The 21,672-nt window shown below is 39.3% G+C and overlaps 1 protein-coding gene across 1 annotated transcript; it reads left to right on the forward strand.

Annotated features, from left to right (window-relative positions):
- The first annotated feature begins 818 nt into the window (after positions 1 to 818).
- LOC135442898 (dynein axonemal heavy chain 11-like) lies at positions 819 to 20,493 on the forward strand. The gene is made up of 8 exons (XM_064703177.1): positions 819 to 831; positions 2,035 to 2,233; positions 11,321 to 11,453; positions 12,027 to 12,098; positions 12,292 to 12,356; positions 13,810 to 13,999; positions 17,205 to 17,315; positions 20,477 to 20,493. The coding sequence occupies exons 1-5, from the start codon at positions 819 to 821 to the stop codon at positions 12,349 to 12,351; spliced, it is 477 nt and encodes a 158-aa protein (XP_064559247.1). The 3' UTR covers positions 12,352 to 12,356; positions 13,810 to 13,999; positions 17,205 to 17,315; positions 20,477 to 20,493.
- Positions 20,494 to 21,672: the final 1,179 nt, after the last annotated feature.

Here is a 21,672-nt window from a genome sequence, read left to right on the forward strand (position 1 = left end):
TTAAGTCGTCCTACTGGGTTCTCCACCTCTCTGTTTATCATTGTTGCTTACACTCTTGAAGAGTGCAAGAGCAATAACAAAACATTTCTTTTTCCCAAATCTGTAATTAACAGAAAACCTACAACAGCTGCAGTAATAAAACCCACCAAGTCATTATGTAGGATTTGCCTTTCATAGGTGATAATCACAGAAATTGGTTATTTATTGCTTCTGTGAATTGAGAACTCCTAAAGGAAATCTTTTAATCCAGGACTCTAAAACTTGTTATATTTCCTCATAGATGTTCTGAAACATAGCATGACTTCCTTAGCAAAGGTTGTTCTTCTGACAAAGTAAACTGAAAAAAGTGTCTTTTGTCAGATCTCTTGTTTCATCAGTGTGTGTGTGTGTGTCTTGAAAGCAAAGCAAAATCATGATCTCCATGTCAAGCTTTACAGTTTTGTTCCCTCCAGCTGCAGTCAGTTTTGAAGGCTGTGGAGAGACCATGTTGCAGAACTGGACAGTGAATTCACGTCCACCTCGGAGAGGCTGTGTAATCTTAAGGACATGTGGTCTTGTGGCTAAATTATTGCAGTATTACACAAGCATAAGCCTGGAAAACCCATCTCCAGTAGTTTGCATGGCAGTATTATACAATATACATGTCTGATGTTGAGTTTTGTAGAATCATGGGTTTCCCAGCACTAGACATAGTAGTTTCCTTCAGGAATTCACTTAAAGTATATCATAAGCAGCTCTCTTTTCTTCCTTCTCCCTGGTGAAATGCAGAAGGGTCTCAGCACACCATTATGCTTAGCCTATATCTTATAGGTAAGGACATGTCAGAAGCAGGCAAGGTTTTTAAGCACTGAAACCTGTGTTCCTGGCTCTGGCAATGCCCTGTGATAGCCTAGAAACAAAACAATGTTAAAATTTCTACAGAAAGTACTTCTTTTATTCATGTCCTGATGTGACTTTCATAAATCTCATTCAAGTGTTTAGTATCTATGTTAATGCAATCAGTTTGAAAATTGAGTTAACAAATGCCAATTTGAATTTTATGAAGAGTTCATGTCATAAATGTTCCATGTTATGAATGTTCTATTAGCCCTTTTCTAAACAGATTTTTATTACTAATATTTGAATCTCCTTTCTTGGCAGAGAACATTCAAAACCATTGCTGTACAGAAAATACTGGATTTAGGCTTGTGTGGAAAGTGAATCCTGAAAATTGACACACTGTTCACTGGGCAAGTCAATGACAAAGAGTTGTGTCACTAGGTCACCCCAGACCAGACACATGGCACACACTGTAATCTACAAGTTATTTTCAATTTTTTTTTGGTGCTATGCCACTGAAATAGGTGAACTTCATGTTGCCTCCCTGCTGGGCCTCAAAATGGCACAGAGTGGCAGTGACAGGCTTCACCCCTCACTGAAGGGATGAAGGGATCAGGAAATGATAGCTCTTCACTAAGGGATTCCAGTAAATAAAAGGTGAACCTAGGATAACTCATTCTTTCATCCAACAAATAATTAATTTGGAATCAAACCCTTAGCATATTACCTTAAAAATCATTATTTTATTTTTTTCAGTTGCCAGCCATTCCCTCTCCTCTAGTCTATCCATTTCTTATAAATACATGTCCCTGCTTAGTTTTTTAAGATATATATTTAAGGAAATTATAGTAAAAACTAACAACTATCACATTGGCATTTGTTTGAAAACTTTCCTAAATTTCTGGTAAGTTATGATGATAGACATTTATGCCTAAACCACAGACTCTTCAGTACAGCAGTGAATAATCTCCCTGTGTCTGCTGTTTATACAAATGAAACGACAAAAATTAAGAAATACTCTGTGTATTCAGCTTATACTTTTGGTGTGTTCAATCATCCTCATTTTGTTTCTTAAGTTTCAGGCACCTTAAGTTTGGCTTGTGTGGATTTGCTATGCTGCTAAGATCATACAGTACACATTGTTTGCAATCTGAGATACCTATGAGGTTTTAATTTAGTGAGATCCCCATTCTTGTGCCTTTTATTCTTTCCCAGATGCACCAAGATTGAAGACAAAAAATGTGAATTCAAAAAGAATTTTCATCTCATCCTTCACACTAAACTGGTTAACCCTCACTTACAAGCCACGACTGCAGACTCAGACCACCTTCAATAATTTCGCTGTCACCAGGGACGGGCTGGAAGACCAGCTGTTGGCTGAGGTTGTTAATGCAAGACTCACAAAAAACATAAGGTAAGGACTATATTTTGATTTGTCTGTTGCCTGCTCTGGAATTTTAAGTCAAGAATTAATATTTCTATTTGAATCCACTGTACTGTAATTGTTAGAAGCCCATATTAGAAAGATTTTAAGAGTCCGGAAAGTGTAGAAGGTTCTTTCACTGATTTGTTTAAATCTGTGCTCCCAAAGGGCTTGTCTTGACCTAAAGCTCTGCTAGAAATTAAATTTATTTTGATATTATTCCCACACTTCTCTCTACCACTTGGTTTGCTCTGTGCCTTGCATTTAATTTACAGAGCAGGTTTAGAGCCCTCTGCAGTGCTTTGTGCTTCGGCGATCTTGAGCCAAAAACTGTAAATAAAATTCCATGCCAGTCTGTACAAGGATATAATGGCACTGTGAGGAGCTAGAGCATTTGGGTAATAAATCACAATTTATTCCTGCAGGGATGCAGTTCAGTGGCTGCTGCAGTCACACCAATATATAGTATAGTATGAGGAGAAATGCTTTTATGTGGTTATAGGAAGGACTTTGGACAGGATGTAATCTATGAGATAAAACATGAAAAGAAAATACTTAGGGGTGTGAAATTAATAGCAAAAATACCTCCTATTTCTCTAGCGTGTCTTTCCAGTTATCTCATGTAATTAACTAACTTAGTCCACAAAGATTTGCTCCACCTGTTTGAGGTACTCCTGCTTCATGCAAGGGTGAACTGGGTCAGGGAGTTTAATCACCCCTTGAAGAATGAAAGCCATGTACTTGGGAATGAGATCTGAAAACAGCTGTCCATTTACCTCTGCATCTGCACATTGCTCCACCTGGGGCTGCATGCTTACAAGGCCTGTACCACCCGGGGTTTTGGTGTGAGTCTCACTGAGATCTCCCCACAAGACCAGTCAAGCTCTTGCACGGTCAGAAGGTCACTCCAGCAGAGCAGACTATGACAAAGTTTTCCCACTCTGTTTGCTGCCAAAGTGAGGTTCTTCAGCCTTGTGCTAGTCTCTGATTTTCTCAGCTGACACATAGATTACAAGTGGCCATCCCTGACAAGATCACAGTCTTTTTGTGTAGTGTCAGGAGGAAGAGCACTAGAACACAGATAAAGTTCTAGTGCATGACAGCCTAAACCTTCTCACTTTGGGTGTGCAGAACCTCAGATCTAGTACACTGGGACGGAAGGCAAACTGGCCTTTCAGAAATTAAAGCAAATCAACTGATGTAATTAAACAGAGAATATAGCTCACAACTGCTATAAAACATTATTTCTTGCTGTGGTTTTTTAAACACAATGGTATTTTTCCCTCTGCTTGTCAGCCCTCACCAAGAAGCCAGAAGGGTTTTATGACTGAGCTCAGGCAGCTGGAGGATGACAGCCTGTCAACTGCTAGGGCAGTCTGTTAGACCACAGTGAACTTGTAAAGAAAATCAAATCAGCAAAGTCAACTGCACCAGAAATACAGCATAAGGCAGTAACAATTGAACTGTTTCTAACAACTTAAAGTGACCTGTAAAATGCCTATTGTTATTATTCTATTATTATTTTTTTAAGTGTAGCATTTCTATGAGGTAGAGTAGGAATAGTCAAATTACTGCCTTTCCAGAAAGGACTGTCCTCTCCATATTCACATTTTCATATCTATGATATGTAGTTGTCACATTTTTGATTTTTTTTTAGGTGTTTGAATTAGTATTCATAAAAATAATAAATACCAACATGAAATTTGAACAAATGTATTAATATATGATTGTCATGTTTTCCCAGGTAAACAGGCATATTTCTGCAGAGGACAGTTATTCCCTAATGCTTGTCTAAGATAAGAACTTTACTTACTTCAAATATTTGTTACTGCCTGAAATAAAGTCAGTTTTCTAGAGTATATCCATATTCTTTTCTGTATGTATAGGAATATTTTGGTAATTGTGCAGGATAATTATGAGACATTAAAAATAAACAGGACAGCTGTCACCGTTCAGATAGCTGAAGCCAAAGAAAATAAAGCTCAGAGTGACAGGACAAGAGAGCATTACAGACTGACAGCTGGAAGAGCATCCCCTCCTTACTCTGGGAGTGTCAGCCTGGGCAGTGCCAACCCCATCTACCAGCTTCCGCTGAAGGTAGAAATGTCTCTCAACTTTTTTTTTCAAAGTGCAAGAAACAGAATTGTGCCTCCAGCAGTGATGCCTGATACAATAGTTGTTGCTGGTACCAGATGTTTACATTGGCAGGGCTGCATGTTGGAGAGAAGAGAACATGATGCGATCTCCTGCTGGTCTGCACCACAGTGAGTCCCCACGGGTCTCTGTTGGCTGCCTCCATTCTGACACTGCTCTCTGACTGTGCTTGCAGAAGTTCACCTTCCTACTGTTAAGCCATCCCACAGGGCCAGGAAGGAAGACTTTGGAGGAATTCTGTGTAAACAATTCCCCGTCATAAACCTACCAAACGATCTAATGCAGCGAGTAAGGGAGATCACCCACTCTAAAATTACCAGCTTGTTCAAGTGAGACAGTCTCCATGCTGAGATAAATAAGGAAGCAGAAGAGTATTGCTGTTTGCAGCCCTCACCCCTGGTTTGCTGAAAATTTCCCTTAAAAGCCTCTTTACAGCATCTTGCATTTTACACTGCTTGGGTCAGCTCTTTATGGGAGCCTACAGTAGGAAACCAATTATCTTATGAGTAGTAAAGCAAAAAAAGCAAAATTCAAATAAATAAAAATAAATGTACTAACTCTCAGGCCTTCAATGCATCTGCCACAAAGAAATTAAATAGGTTGAAAAATCAGGAGATATTCAGTGTTGTATCTCTAACCTAAAAGAAGCTGTCACATATTTGACCTTTCTTTTCACAAGCCAAGGATTTTTGAAAATTATAAGCTCATTTTCCTGGCCAAAATGGCTTTTCAGGTGAGGAGAAATTTTCATATTGGTGATGATGACATTAACTGGATTTACTGTTTCTCCTCTGGAAGCTCATGCCTGTGCCCAAACCCTGTGGTTGTGTAGTTTTTTACACAGGGTTTCTGCTACTTCAGTATCAACAAAAATTGCAGAAGTTCCAGAGATGCTATAATGTAATTATTTTCATTTAAAATGCTGCAATATCTTCATAAAGCTAGGTTCAGGATAAACAGCATGATTTAGCTGCTTGCATTTAGATAATTAGAGTTGAAATTGATCTGCTGTATAAGAAGTAAATAATACATATCCAAATAATATTCAGGCCATTGCTTTTCCTTTTTATTTTAGTAACTATATGCCCTAGAAAAAGTCAGGGCTCAGGTGTACTGGGAGTCAGAGGTGTCTTTGAAGCAATTCTGATGACCTTTTTCAATTTTGTGTGCTGTCATGGTTCTTCTAAATAGTAAAGAGATAGGACTCCTTGAATTGCATTTCCTTTTTCACTTCAGAGTTGAACACAAAAAAATCCTGTTGACATTTTAACTACACCTCCATGGAGTATCATTAGAGTAGTTTGGGAAAATTGCTTTTCAGTTCTATATCTTTTTTGTTATTATTTCTGGACACGTGCCTCACCTAGACACTTTCAGATAAAGTCATGCATTCTCTCATAATTTTTTAGTAGCAATAGTGGTGTCTTCAAAGTGGAATTTTCTTCACTATTTGAGTGCCTTTTCCCTTAAACATCATGTACTGTATCTTGTGAGGAAATTCTGTTCTACCATGATTTGTCCATTCCCCTAAAAGTAGAATTTTAACTCCCTGCCACTCCTTACTTTAGTAAATGTCCCATAGAGGGTTTCCAGTTTGTCATATCTAGATGTTTAACAGTGAGCAGACAATGGCAATACCAACCAAAGTAAACTCTTACCAATATTTTTTTTATGTATGTGTGGTTGTGCGTATATATTTAGTGTCTTATTTATGTAATTGTGTATTATTTATGTAATTTAGTATTTTAAGGCAAGTCCTAAGTCCCTTGGTTGCACTAGGGGTTTTTGCATACTCAAAAATTATCAGTGTCATCCTGTTTCAGTCATCATACAAAAGGTACAAGATCTGTATTTGGCATGTTTCCAGGCTATGGCAGTGATGGATGTGTTCAGAGGGGTAGATAAAGATATTTAAAGATCCACCAAGAAATGGAAGAAGTGAGTGGACTCAACATATCCAGAAAAGGAGAAAAAAAGCTCTTTTCAGAAACTAGTAATGCTATCCAGGACAGAATGTTGTATTGCTCTGAGGTAGGAAATCTGAGGGTTCATTTTTCAGGGCAAGGTGTGTGTGAGAGTAATGCCTTGCATGACAAATCCAGCTCTTAAGAAGCAAGTAAATAACTTCGAGAACTGGGTGGTCAACCAGAATTTGAGATCCATTACTGTGGTCCTTCACAGCCTGTTCTCCTGATGAAAAGTTTATGAAAAGGTGGTGTGGTAAAACAGGAGCATATTTGGAGAGCTGTGATTGTGATTTCTTTTAGACTGAATATAGATCCCTGAGGAGAACAGTAATTGATAAACAGACATCCAGTAAGCTATCCTCTTAACAACTATAAATGTATTTTTCAGTGTTAGTTCTCATTATGGTATTAGAGCTGGTAGGTAACCCCACAGGATGACAATTTTTCAAATCTCCCTTTTGAAAGTTCTATGATACCAAGAAGGACACTGTATGCCTTCGGCTGTGAATACTGACACATTTGTTTTCCAGTTGTGCTGGTTTTGTCTTTCAGTCCCAAGCAATGGTCCTATAGACCTGTTGCTCCACATCCCACAGTCACCATTTTTACATGATTTCTGAGAAGGCAAGCTTAGTCCTAAGTATTTATTTTGCCCAACTGCCCCAGCTTTATGTGACAGTATTTCTTGCATGTAATGAGGTGCTTTTTATTCAGAAGTTTCTCTCTTCTGTCATATGGTCACTATTCTGCAGGGAAATGGGAAAAATCATCTTCTCTCTTGCTTCCCCACCTGCTTCCCTTCTTGCCTTCAGTTCTCTCTCCTGATGATTTCTCTGATGAAATGACCATCAGTCTCAGATACGCTCAAGTCTGAGAATGGTGCAGACCTGAAGTACTTATCAAGGCACATCTTTTGTGTTAGCAGATGTTTTTTCATGTATAGAAGTTGTGTGGAGAAAAATCTTGTTTCAAGGTACACAAAAAGCACAACAATGGATTTAGAAAATGCTAAGAAGAGAGCAGTCCAGCCACTCCTGTGTTTTTCATCCTGTCTTCAGGACTAGGCCCACTTGAAGATCATGAGACTCTACATAAGCCTCTTATTTGCTTCTGGTTCAAGGACCACTTAACTGTTCCCCATTAAAGTAAGAACAATTGAGCTCGAAAGTGAAATTGGGCATACAGGGCTAGAAATGTGGATAAACTGGTGTATGGTTATATGCTTGTGTGTATGTGCTTATAGAAGTCTATGTGTAGTTATATTTTCTTTACTGGACAGAACAAAGCCTTCTGGTTTCATCTGTCACTGGGATGGGATATGCACTGCTGTTGGGAAATTTGGCATAGTTTGTTTTCGGCAGAAGATTCAAGTTCCAAAGTTTCTTCCACCCCAACCATATTCATTGCAATGGAATGGATGAAAAGTGTAAGGCCATAAGCACTACAGTATGAAGAAATTTTTAGAGCATTCCTCTGCTTGGCATAATGCAGGTTTCCTTTGTGCTGTTTTCTACCTTTTGACTAGATGAGGGCCAGAGGGCAATTTTCTCCATGCTCATGTAATCTTGTGCCCCCTGTGTCTAAATAATGGTCATTATACAAACTATATTCAATTGTATAGGGCTCTGAGGCTTTATATGTAGGATTACTATTCCCCACAGACAATAGTGAGAATACCAGGTTAATACAGCTGTGACCTCACTGTGCTCAATTTAAGCTCAGGCCCCACAAGGTGAGAGGCTTGTGCATTTACCCACTGAACCAATCAGTTAAAAAACTGATGTGATATCTACCACATGTTGCTCCCTTTTTCATGAGGGAATTGCTCTGTACCCCCCATAAGAGTTTCTAAAGCTCAGTAACAATGCTGAGCATCTATCAAAATGTCAAAAGGTTCATTATCTTAAAACCAAGGGAACAGATTTCTGCAGGCTTTTTCTAATACCAGCAATAAGGCCACTGTTGAGAGCTCGCAATTTTGCTTGTTGAAATTGTAAGGGTTTAGTGAAGTGCTTCAGAGGAAGTAATATGCATTGCACAAGTGATAGTGAAATTAATGGGGGCATTATCATTCTTTTTCCTTTTTGCTCTGCTAATTTTCCCATCTCCTCCCCCTCCATCACTCACCCTTCCCCAATTATTTCTATTGCAGGCAAAAAGCTCGGGTTCACTACAGACCCTGGAAGATTTTGTAAGATGTCTCTAGGACAAAAGCAGGAGATGGTAGCAAAGGAGGCACTCAAGAAAGCTGCCCCACATGGCCATTGGGTTCTTTTCCAAGTGGGTGTCAAACTGCCTCTCTGATGGCGAATACCTCCTCAGCTGGGGGGATGTTCCCAGAACACAAAATATGCGGTGGATTACATCAAAAGTTCTAAACAGTAATAGTTCTAAGCAAATAATCTTGTTCTGTTTGCATTTGCTTTTGCTTTTGGTTGTAACAGGATAAACATCGTATTAATAGGGTTTATGTCACTTTTTGCTGAACAGTGCGCTCTCCCAGGAGGAGCAGGAGAGATAACACAGAAAGCCCCTGGTGGGCGGGTAGGACTGCCCTCAGGCACATCCTTCCCCCGCCTAATTAAGAGCTCTTATTCCATTCAGCAGGCCACAATGGAGACTTTAATGAAATGGGTCTGGCTGTCCCTGGGGAAGCTGTATAATTAGTCCTGGAGTGCTGCTTTTCTGAGATAGCAGCCACGGCTTTGGCCAGCTTTGTATGGACCAAGAACCCGCTCTGCAGTGGACAAAGAGATCCGTGGGATGCCCTGGCAAGCCGTGGTTTCCCAGCACAGTAACAGAGGGAACAGCAGCGCAGCAACCATAAATGCCACTGAAAAAAGATGCTCCCTCCCCAGTGTTTTATGCTCAATAGCCGATGTTTGTGTGTGACCGCCTGTCAGCCCTGAAGCCAAATGACAAGTGCATGCTCCAGGCCTTGACATTAAGGTGGCTATGGGAATGGGGTGGTTCTCTCCTCTCCTGGTTTAACCTCAGCAGCCTGCTTTGCCTGCCAACCAGGTTGCCTGCAACAAATGAAGAGATGTGTTGGAGTCAGCGTTTACTGCCAGATGAAGCAAAACCACCATGGGATTAATGAGGGGCCCTGGTGTGCTGGGCGCTGTGGGAGCATGCATAAACTGCCCCCTTCGTCAGCAATGAAACTGGAAGTGTGCTTGACCATAGATCTTTGTGAGTGAGCTAATCATTCCAGTCTGAGAATAACCCTGCATAGAAATGTTGTGAAGGGAAGAATCATCCTGGTTTTCAGGGGATGTCAGGGTTCTCAGCTGCTCTGGGGGCAGAATGAAATAATGGGAGATGGCAGAGGCAGTGTTGTGCCTGAAGCTGCAGGGATGGATGGAGAACTTCTGAGGAGCTTCTGGTAATACAGACCTGCTCCATTTTCCAGCCTGTTATGCCTGGCTTTTGAGGGAGGAGAGAGGCAACAATTTTGATGTAAAGGTTTTTGATAGTGAAGGATTGTGGGAAGTCTGAAAGGAAATTTCATTAATATGTTGGGCCAAATCCCAAATGGCTCTAAGCTAGCTAGAGCTATTGGGACTTGGATGCAGTCAGTGTTTCTCAAGATTTAGTCTTCTGCGTTTGGGCCTAAAAATCCTGTAAGCTTATATTTCAAAAAATTTTGAAGTAAAAAGATGAGGTATTTTACTATGGATTTTATTGGAGGCTAGAGAGTACATAATTAAATATTAAAAAGAAAAAAACAAACTAATGTGCCCCTGTGATTCTGACTTTAAAAATTACTTTGGCTTCAGATCTTGCAAAGGCAGTTGGCACAGTGGTTGGCAAAATGGCAGAAGAAGGACTGGCTTCAGGTTTTTTGTGTCAGGTTGCACTCTTCTGTCGCTCATAGTTAATATCTCAAATTCAGATATCTGATACATTGAATGTTTATTTTGTTATTATATTAAGGCTTTAATCACTTGCACTTTTCATTCAATGGATGCAGCCTATATGACAATCCAGGTGCTGACAGAATGCAATCATGTCATGTGATATAAAAATCTCCCTTTCTTTCCATCCCTCTATTCCTTTTTCCACATGGTGAGGGACAGTTTGGGAATATTCCCCCAGCAGACCTCATAATAAAGCGGTGCAGCAGCCAGGGTGTGAGTGACATGTTGTATTCTTTGGCTGTAATTCCTCCTGTGCTGCACGGAGATTGCCAGCACAATCAGGATGTTCTGGCACGTCAGTGAAGGGCCAAAGAAAAGCTCGTGAATGAGCTGCAATTTGAGTTGAAATGTTAGTACTGTAGCAAAGAAATGCAGAGTGTGGGCTGATGGTGTGTTTAAAACATCTTCAGCCCAGCCACATTTTAAATCTTTCTCAATATTCCTGTTTTTCACCAGGAGGTGCTTCGGAGGCAGATACTTTTCCATGATAACACTCTTCTCTGATCTATCAGTGTCCTTCCACTGTCTTCATGTATTTAGAAATTTAAGGACAGCTACACCCTGAAGTAGTCTAAAACATATTTCCTAAGCAGCAGGATAGCTGGAACCACTTTTCTGTCTAGCACTTCTGTCTTCTTCCTGGTATGTCTTAGACATACCTAGGTCCCAGTTCTGCAAGAAATTAAAGACAGTCCAGGTGTCTTCTGAGCTATGCTTGTCTTTGTATGTCATAACACCCACAACCACAAATTACTTAACCCTGAGTTTATAATATTTTCATTAGCTTCAGAATCAAATTTTAGAAGCTAATGGTGAAACCTCAATACATACCAAGAAATGACAATGACTTAACTGTTACCTCATTAAGAAGTCACAATAACAATGCCTTAAGGAAAACAAATTTATTTGGTTTTGTAAAATAACCATATTGGCTGTTTTTCAATGGAATATTCATCTAAGTAGCTGAGTGGTTCAAAACCTTGGACAAACTCCTTGAGCAATACATTATGTCATCCTGATCTCTGTGTCTTTATCAGTGCTAAGCCAGCTCCAACAACAGAAAAGTACATAATTCCCCAAGGAACACTAGAAAATTCAACTGAAATGACTGGTGAACCTCCTACAAGGATGCTGGCTAATCTCCATGCTGCTCTCCATGGTTTTGACCAGGTAAAAGTAAACTAATTTTTTTCCCTTTTGTTTGCTTTAATTACTCCTTTCCCTGTGGGGACAAGTAGTAGCATTGATGACCATTGAGTGGGAGGCCAGGACTTGGGACCCTTGTGTTTCCCAACTAACCTAACAGCTGCAGGGTGCCAGCCCTCTGTGCCCTGCACTGCCTCTGTTTCCCATCAGCGTAGGGCAGGAGGAAAGGTGTGGCAATAACACAAACATTTGTACTATTCAATGTAGACATGCACAGGTATGCATACAAAGATAGAAAGAGCATTTATTGCACCAGCTTTAGCCAGTGGTGGACTTATGAAAAAAAACAAACAACTGTGCATGCTCTAAAGCCGGAGCTCTTTCATTCAATGGTACTCATATATTTTGCTCTGTTCTAAATTTGCCTAAATGCATGGTCATGACCACTCTCCCACAGAGTGGATTTACAAACCTGGGTGTTCAGGCAATGGCCCAGTACCCTCTGTATGGGTTCCTGCAGTCAGGCATAACGAAAGGAATTAAAGAGTAAGGGTTATGTGCTGTTTGTTTTGTCTTTTGCTCTTTTCCTGTGTAAAGTTCTGCTTGGTGGGTGGAAAGAAGAAGGAGGAGAAAGAAGACATGAGAATGTGTAGAACAGGCATGTCACAGGTAGTGTGCAGTCTCCTTCCCTCCAGATCCCTGGTTATCCCTGTGTGCTACCCCAGGAACTTGAAGAAAGATCTTCAAGCCCACTGTGAGACAGCTTCCCTGCAGCAGTGGCAGTGCTGGAGCAGTCAGCTTGTTCTCATCAGCACAGCAGACCATGATGAAGGCAGCCCTAACTGTACATTTCGCCTTCCAGCAGGGTATTCTCATGGAGCTGCTGGAGTACAGCACACATGAGGGCAGAGCTGGGATGTGAAAAGGGTAAGAGCTCCTTTAGAAAGGAATACTAGCCAATGCCAGGGGAAAAATAAAAGAAAAAAATAGGGGAAAAAAATAAAATATTGTGTCAGAGCTACAAATGGATTGATTTTGATGGTGTAGGATGATTTGGAAAGATATTTGTGAGAAAGGAATAACTGCGGTTTTGTGGCTGAGCAGCTGGCTATTAATACAGCACTCTGTTCTTTTTTCCATTTTTTTATAACTGACTATTATAATACTTTTAAGGGAAAGCTGAAAAATTTAGACTAAGTTTTTAATAAAGGTGATTCATATACATTGTTGTCCTGTTTCAGTCTGTGGTTAGTGAAAGAATATATATGTATATTTTTGAATTAAATAATTTCTAAGCTTTACACTTTAGAGAACTCTCTTTTCTCACCCACTATTCTGAGCCATAGGTGTTTGTGGCTTACCACAAATTCCTGTGCGGACACTGTCTTTAATATATTTCTGGTTAAGCTTGGGGATTTTTTGGTTTCGTTTTTTTTTTGTTGTTTTTTTTTTTTTTAGTTACAATAAGAAAATCAAAGAATGCCTAATCCAGATGGAATACATTTCATGGGTTTGTGGTTTTATTCAGGGTAGAAACTTGTGTTGTATTTTTTCATGGTTGAAATCAGTATTCTGATTTAAGGAGGTTTTTTTGTCAGACATAAAATCCTTTACCTTGGCCCTGATTCTGCTACATGTTGTTCAGCTCAGGATGATCTATTTTCTTTTGAAAGACAAGAGTTGATCCCTCTGATGTTCCCTCCACACATCATTATTTTCAAGGGTAACAAAATTAATTTTGTTGTTTATTACTTCTTAAACTAAAGGATAAAATATAGAAAAATATCAGAGACATAAGGATAAATTTCTGCAGGTTTTACAGGCAAATGCAGAATAATTTAAAAACTAGATGAATGCCTGTGCTGAATATCATCTTGCTAAAATTCTCCATTAACACTATAAATAATGGAGGCAAAAAAAATTAAACTTCAGTTTCAAACATGACTCTTTGGGAAATGGTGTAAAATTTCAAAATAGTTTGAAGGCTTTTTAATAAATGTTAAACTAGTACATTCTCTACTTGGGATAAAGTCTGTGGATGACTTAGCACAGAAGCTATAGTGGTTATCTGAGTAATATTTATAGGCTTCTAGGTAAAGACTCTGTTTTTGTTGGTTTCAGTAGCAAATCAACAGTAGCAAACCAAACAGTTTTCCTTTCCTAGGGGACATTGGGAACTAAAATGTCACTATCAACAATTTTGCATCTGGGAATTACTGAAAAAAATACTACCCAATGGCAGTATTCTTTAGAAACCTGTTTCTCACTCTGCTTCCAGCTGCAGCCTTGTGAGTGCTCCCTTTTGGCAGATGAGGCAGGCACAGCCCTCAGCAACACTCCCTGTTGCTGGTGCAGAAGTTACTCCTTTTTCCTTTGACAGGGGACCTCTGACCTGCATGCCAGAGAAGGAAAATTTAAAAGCATCTGTTTCCCCCTGTGCAATTTTCACACTTCTGTTCCTGGGAGGCTGAAGTTTGGCCCTTGGGGCTGGAATGGAAGGTTCCAGATCAGCACCTGAGATCTCCGTCTGTATCACCATCCTCAGCAACTGCTCAGAGGCCCACAAGAAGGTAGGAAGTGGTCAGGTAACCACACATCAAGGTAATTTCCACTCAGCCACATGTTTATACTGAATAAGGGGGATGCACTACTTTCCCTGAAGCTGTTATTTAAGTAGCTGGCATTATGTGATGGTGAGTATGAAAATAAACCATATCAAAGGGGGGTTGTGGGTTTTTTACTGGCAGTGGATGCTTGAGCTTTGTAATATAGGTAAAACCAGTTCCACATCAGTAGCTAAGGGGAAAAAATGCCCTTCATTATGTTAACAAAAACAGGGGTTTACATGTGCATATATGCCAAATTCATTAGGCAGGTAATGAAGCATTTGCACAAATGTAATTACAAACAGCAATTCTGACAGTTCATAACACTGCATTAATAATCACTACAATTAGTTCTGATGATGGAAGCAATTTACAGCACGTCACATGTATAAATAATGGTGCATTTCCTGAATGTGTCATTATTATGTATTAAGGATGCCACCTTGTTGTGACTTTCTCAGTAATGTTCCCCTTGAGTCAAAGTTAAGGATACAAGAGTGATTTTTTTTTTCTGAGCTACAACATATTTCAGACTTGTGTAGTTTAAATACCGAGTTGAGGTCAATTGTGTAAGTTCTGTATGTGATAATGTGAAATGTCTAAATAAAAGGCAGTAATTATTTGTTACTGAATGATATAGGATATTATTGAATAGATCCTCCCATTTGAGTAATTTAAATAAATTTCAGAGATATTTATAAAGAAATAAAAGAGACAGAAATGTCACCCCTTGATGATATGGTTTTCTCCATATCTCCCGGCTTGTATTTACTCAGAGAAATTAATTTTGTTCTTGTCTTCATACCCCTACTAGCCTTTATTTAGTTAGTAGGACACCAAGCTGTTTTTTCCCTTTTGTGGTACTTGGTGTCATAGTGAAATAATTGCTTAATTTTATTATGATGATTTAATAATGCTTCCCATTTAGAAAACAAGTCTATGAAATCAGCTTATTCCAACCCTTAGTTTTCTTTGCTAATAAATCTTGCTGCTTTAAGCCGTTCTTTTCAAACCACAATTCATAAGCCGGATAATTCATTTTGCTAATTAATGAGAGGGAGTATTCTGATGGCAGGGAATACCAGAAAGGTCTGTAAGAGCAAGAATTATTTCTCTCCTCTTGGTAATATTGCTTATTGGCCTTTCTCATTGTACTGCTTAGTGATTCATTACCCTGTGGTTTCACAAGGATTTTTTTTACATAGATATTGGAGAAAGAAATAAGACAACAGTTTTTTTAAACATCAGTTCCTATGTATATAGGCATGTCTATGACCTTGTGCATATATATATCTATACACGTAAATCATATGAATATAAATTTATTGTCCTTTGGGAAGAACTTCCTGAAGGCAATTAAGCATTGACCAGAAAGCATAAACTGGGCAACTTGAGCTATCTCATCAGCCAGTGGAAATTGCCATGATTCTGTTATAACTCCCACCAGTTTACAGTGTTTTCCCGAGAATATGTAATCTTGTTTCTCGGTATTTCCTGCTTCTAAGACAGACTCCAGCACACCAATCTGCAATAGTTAAGGTCTCTTCATGTGAACTACAGGATGCCTGGTCCTGCCTCATTGTCCCACTCATGCCCTGCACCTTCTGATCCCCACACACGTGTTCAAGGACTTGTCACTGGATGTTGCTGTGGGGGAAAGTAGATTCTGTCCTCCCCATTATCCACCCACCCAGCAATGGCTCTGGGGTTTTTTTGGGTACAACAGACCAGTTTTGTATAGAGTACAATGGCAATTATGTGAACCTGACAGCCCAAAATATTTCTAATGCAAACTCCGCAGCTTTCTCACACTTGCAAAAATGTCCCTTTTATATCACCAGCTTTGATTATCCCAGTATAATCAATGTCCCAGAAGTGTGCAGCTGAATGAACTTGTACTGCATTAGAATATTGATATACTCTTCCAAAAGACAAAGGAAAAAGCAATTTCTTGAGATAAATATATATGAAATTAGAAAAATGTTAAATGAGTTTTTGTTGCCGACAAAGAGAAAAGCAGGTTTATTCTGACTGCAAGAACATTCCGTTCTAAACCCAAGTTGCTGGCATTTTTCACAGGGATTCTCTGTTCAGCCTTCTCATCACAAGCATGCAGCACTGCATATTATATTCCAGTGGCTTTTTAAATTTTTTTTTCATTTGTTCATTGAACCAGTTTAAAATAAAGATGGATTAGCATTTCACATAATCAAATTGCTGCATACAAGTTTATGTAGCAAGCAGGCTGGAATAGCTGCAACTATTTTACTTGTTCTGTTCTGTCACATCATGTAATATTTAAAGCCTATAATTAAGTTTTTACTCAAACTGTTGGGAGGCAAATACTGCCCCCAAGGGCATAAAGGTTCCTGTCTGCAAAGGTTTAATCACAAACTGGCATATTTTGCAAACCGAAGGGGAGCAAAAAGAAGCTTCAAATGCTGTGAAGCCAAATAAAAGAGAAAGACAGTGGTTCCTTGAATAAAATGTTTTACCATCCTTAACCACATGCTTTCTCTGTGGCATTATGACTAGAATTCTACAATAAACTTAATGCTTATAGGATGGTGCAGTAATGGGATTAATATTAATTCAATTTTTACCAAAGTTCTTGAATACTTCCCAATTTCAAATAATGTAGAATTTCAGTAACTAAAATTTCCCTAGTGAGGAGATATAAAAGACTGCAATCAGATACAAGTGTTTTATTTATCCTCCAAGAAAGGCACAGTAGGTTACCTTCCTGTCACTCATGAGGATTATGTTTTTAAAGATCTGTATGGAAAAATACATGCATTTGTTCACAAAGTTATGTTCTCTCATATAATGTAGTGTTTTGAAAATGTGGTTTTCTCTAAAGTTTTTTTATAAGGGCTAAGGTAGGAAACATAAAGCTTGGATAATGCATTTTACACGATTACTGATTTTTAGTCACAAATTTTCTATTTTTGCTCAGATACCTCTCGTTAGATTGAAATAAAAGAAATCTGGTTTTAATATTATTTGCTGAAAAACCAAACCTAGCAATGCAAATGTATAACGATGAAGCTTTCTGAAAGGAAGTAGTTGGGCTTCTTTTATGTCTCTTAGCAGTGTTTATTCAGAACAGCTTTGGTTTGTTCTTTAAGCAGCTGACTTGTTTTATTCAGTGATGTGTTCTCTTCCTCAGGTGGGTTCCACAGGAATCCTTGGTGAGATCATGTAAGGTGGCCACTTAACGGGTGCCTAGGACTGCAGGCTCTGCTGGATCTGTCTGCAATAATTCCTCAGCCCAGTCGTGGTGAGAACCTTCATATGTAACCTAAAGCTCTGAAAACACAATATGTTTAACCTAAGGGAAAGAAAAGACCACACATTTTCTCATCCATCCTGCAGCAAGGTCTTGTCTGGCTGTGGGGGAATCAATTTTGTCAATGATTTATCCTGAGCAGATTTTGGTTGAAAGGGTTTGTGAGATGTCCTACTGCTTGTCTGCTTTTGCAACTACAATTAATTAGGAACTTGAATTCAGTGCTTTGTAACACTGCTTGTATAGTGAGCTTAATGACATTGGATACACTTAGGTCTCCATTTTCCTAGGAAAATTATTTTAAGGTGCTTCCATTTAGAAAGTTTTGGGTAGGCATGGGCAAGTATCTCTTATGGAACTGCACTTTAACCAATGTAACTGATAAACTCACCAGTTTCAGCAATCCAGAATGGCACTATCCTCAGAACTTTAACTTACTCTTTGCACATCTTCTTCCTCAAAAAAATAATGGAAATGTTATACATTTCCTTGCACCTCACTCTTTCTAAAATAGGAAAAATAGCTTGTAAGACTGTTTCTAATTTTCTGCTACCCTCTCACATCTGTTTCTGTAGCTTTGTCAGGTTTTTACCAGCTGACATATACTGAATTATTCAAATTTCATTTTTGAGTTTTCATCCTGGACAGCAGTGTATGTGGAACATCCATGACTCCAAAGGGCCAGATTGCCAAAGTTGCTTCTAATCAGCAGCAAATGCTGAAATTTTTGAGGCTACAAAAAGAAAATGTTGTTTTAACTTTAATTTTAAGAAGTTTTGCATGGAAACTGCTTTAATCTGTTTTCATATACACAAATAACAAATGTGGATGTTTATACAGGGGTGTGTGTATATATGTACACACATATATAATATAGATATATACTATATGTATTATATATATGTACTTTTTGATCTGTATATAAATATTTTAAAACCCTGTCTGCTTCTTCTCAGCTGCTGAGGAAGCCACTTTAGAGAACTGATTGTACACAATTTGCTAAAAACAGCCAAGAGATTTTTCAAGCAACCTTTCCAGACTTGTTATTTTTCATTGTCCAAAGGTAAAAGAAAAGTTCATTTGTGAGGAAAAAAAATTAAAAATTATCATGTTAGGTGTGAGCAGGCCATTTGTGGAGCAGGATAAGCTGGGAAAAATGCCCCTTTCACCCCTGGCAGTGGGCTGAAGCCTGCCTTTCGGCTGTGAGCGAGAGCAGAGGGCTGGTGTCTCCTTGGTCCCAAAGAAGCAGAATTTCATATGTCAAAGAGCCACACTCAGATGAAGGCAATTGGAAGTAACTGCTCAAAAGAAGATGCCCAAGAGTAAGTTGCCATGGAGATGGAAAGGCTAAACACCACTGTACTCCTGACCTCCAAAGAGGCTGATTTCTCCACATGACAGCTGAGGTCGTGGGGGCATGGTGGGAAGCTCATCCTGTCGGCTCCAGCTCTGCCTCTAGCCTATGGATAAGTAAAGAATTACTGCTTTAGTACTTTAGGTAGTCCATTAACCTTCACAAGCCTGAACTTTCATTCAAATAATTGCAAAATAAGTATAGGTGGTGAAACCTGAACAGAATCACTGCTATTTGTATGCCCTTTGGAAAGTTTAGGGACCCAACCCTTAGTGTGGATCCACTGGTATTTTAAACAGTGAAGATTCTTTCTTAGTTTCTTGCTGTAATTGGAAAAAGTTAAAGTCCAGAATTACCAGTAAAACCAGAAAATCATTCAGTGACTAGCAGCCAAATGAATGGATGGTCCTTCATCAGCAGTGGGGCTTTGTATTCATTGGGGAGTTTGCCTTCTCTTTTTATCTTCTTGCCTTATGATGAGTTCTTTTAGCTACAAATTCATTCCACATGGGTCCATTAGAATAACCCACTGTGTGTCAGCTTTGATAGACCTCACCTGGGAGCAGTCATAAAGACAGAAGGGCAGCAAGCTCCTGCTTCATACCTCAGTAACCCACAGCCTCCCTCTGTGCACATGACTCCCACAGATGCAGTAAAACCTGATTTAAGTGCCAGCAGAGAGAGACTGGTAAGTACAGATTGTCTGACAGAATTGATCTTCCACTCGAGGTAAATAACAGGGCTTTTTTCAAAACCTCAGCACTACTTCAAAGTGGCATCTTAAGATACAGCTTATTGTGGGTGAGGTTAGTGGTGCAAGTTCAGGCACAGGTAAATGGCTGGTTGCAGAACCAAAATGACTTCAGAAATAAGTGCTTACTGGTGTTATTTTGAGAAGTAGCTTGTTGTAGACCGTTCTAAATGCCAGAAGCTGTTAAATGTTATTGTGATTTTGTGAAGTGGACCCTGCATTAGGAAGAAATAGCTTTTGTGAAAAGTACCACTTAGAGCTAGAAATATTTTTCAGCAAAAACAACTTCAAGCCTCTTTTAAATTGCAGGCAGCTCTATGACAATAAGTTCAGAGAAATTCTTTGAATTCAGTGAAGTTCTTACAGGAGATGGGGAAGTCTAGAAAAATAAATTTGACAGCTACAGCTTTTATTCTTATTTTATTTATTACTTTTTATTTTACTTAGCCCACTGGGAGTATATCTCACCCAAATCCTGTCTACATAAATCTTAATCTGCTCCAAAGTCCCAAGTCTTATATTAAATATCCTGACAGAGTTAGGGTCTTCCTGCTCTATAGGAACAGTGCAGTTATTAGTACTTGGCTCAATAATGAGCTGATTAAGACCTTAATTTTCAATCCCGTTAAAATTGTCACCACTGTCTATCTCACTGAGGCCAAAGCAGCTGTACAAAACCCCATGCAACACCCCTGCACTTGGAGAGATGCAGTGAAGTAGCAAAATGGCATAAGAATCCTTGTTTGGCTGGTGAGGTGATGCAGACTTGCAATACTTAAAATACACTTGCCTGAGTAGTGACAGTCCTTAAAATACATGCAAAGCATCCTCATGAAGTAAGAAGCAACTCCACAGAAAATGGAAGCGTCCAGAAATTATGCAAATAGTAACTATGCTGGGAATCCTTTGGTAACCCTGTTCCCTTGTATCAGAACATGCAGCTGTCGTGTCTAAAAACTTCAAATAAATTTCTGAAACCTTGTAGCTACAGGAGAATGTTTTCTGGTGTCAGCATTACCAGTAACATTATTGATTCTTTTCCCACAGCTTGGAGGGGAACTTGGCACCATGTTTCTTGGCCTCTCCAAATCTGGATTATGATGGATACCACAAATACATAGATGAAATGCTTCCATCTGAAAGCCCTGTACTATATAGACTGCACCCCAGTGCTGAGATGGGATTCTTGTCAACATCAGATAATCTCTTCAAATCTCCTTTGGAAAAGCAAGCCATATCTCCGTGGGAGAGGGATCAGGCCAGTCTGCAGTGAAGAGGTGAAGTTCTTCATCCAGTGTATTGTATCTTAATCAGTGCTTTTAGTGACAGGTGGAATACACACCTTACTGAGTTATTTCAGCAATAGACTTAATTTTGGGGGCTGGGGGTGGAGGGAAGGCATCAAATTAGAAAAGATCAGATGAGTTAATGGTAGCGATAATGTACCAACCTGGCCAAGAGGTAATGCACTAGGAAGATATTTGGACCAATTTCTTTTTCACATTGAATTTATTTGGGGTGGGAAACAAGGTATGGATCTATCTCACTTTTTTTTTTTAATACTTTTTATAAACAAATAGAGCAAAATACTAGAAAAAAGGCATGGTTGGTTGAATTGGTGAGTCTAGTCTTGACCTCTGTCTTTTGTTCCCATCTGCTGCATGATAAAACTCCTTAGGGTAGCTTTCCTACACCTTCCCACTTGTGCCAAGCATCGGAAGTCCCTCCTAGCCTGCAGTCCTGACTTTTTCTGCTGCATCCACAGCACAGCCACACAGTGGTGTGCAGGATTTCCATGCCAGAGCAGCCCAAGCGCAGGTTCTCCCACTGCTTCCCTTCTTGGGAACTTGTTCTGAGCAGGAGCTTTGTGGCTGCTCCAAGACTTCCTCTGCAAGCAGTAAAGGAAGAGGAAGTTTTCAGGGAGTTTTAGTTTCTGGGTAGTCTGAAGAGGTGAATGCTGGCCAAGGAAGGTGTCTGACCATCTCTTGGCCTCAGCACCTGACCACAGAACCTGGAGTCTAGCAGAACAATAACATTCCTACTGATAAATTATCAGATGTTGGGTTAAACAGACCAACCCCAATACCAGGATTAGCTCTGTCCCTTAATATGGAGTTGGCTGGGACATTGCAGTTCTGTTCATAGTCCAGATATGTCAGACACACAGATACATTATTATAGCCAAACTCCTTCCAGAAAAATTTAAAAGAATGGGTTTTAAGCACAGAACATCACTGGTGCTT

The sequence above is a fragment of the Zonotrichia leucophrys genome, chromosome 2, assembly GCF_028769735.1.
Source record: "Zonotrichia leucophrys gambelii isolate GWCS_2022_RI chromosome 2, RI_Zleu_2.0, whole genome shotgun sequence".
NCBI classification, from domain to species: Eukaryota; Metazoa; Chordata; class Aves; order Passeriformes; family Passerellidae; genus Zonotrichia; species Zonotrichia leucophrys.

Excerpts from the sequence above, each read along its gene's own strand:
- LOC135442898 (XM_064703177.1), top strand. Across the intron at positions 11,454-12,026 it reads CTCTCCATGGTTTTGACCAG|TTCTGCTTGGTGGGTGGAAA; the intron begins GTAAAAGTAAAC and ends TCCTGTGTAAAG. Across the intron at positions 12,099-12,291 it reads GTAGAACAGGCATGTCACAG|CAGGGTATTCTCATGGAGCT; the intron begins GTAGTGTGCAGT and ends TTCGCCTTCCAG.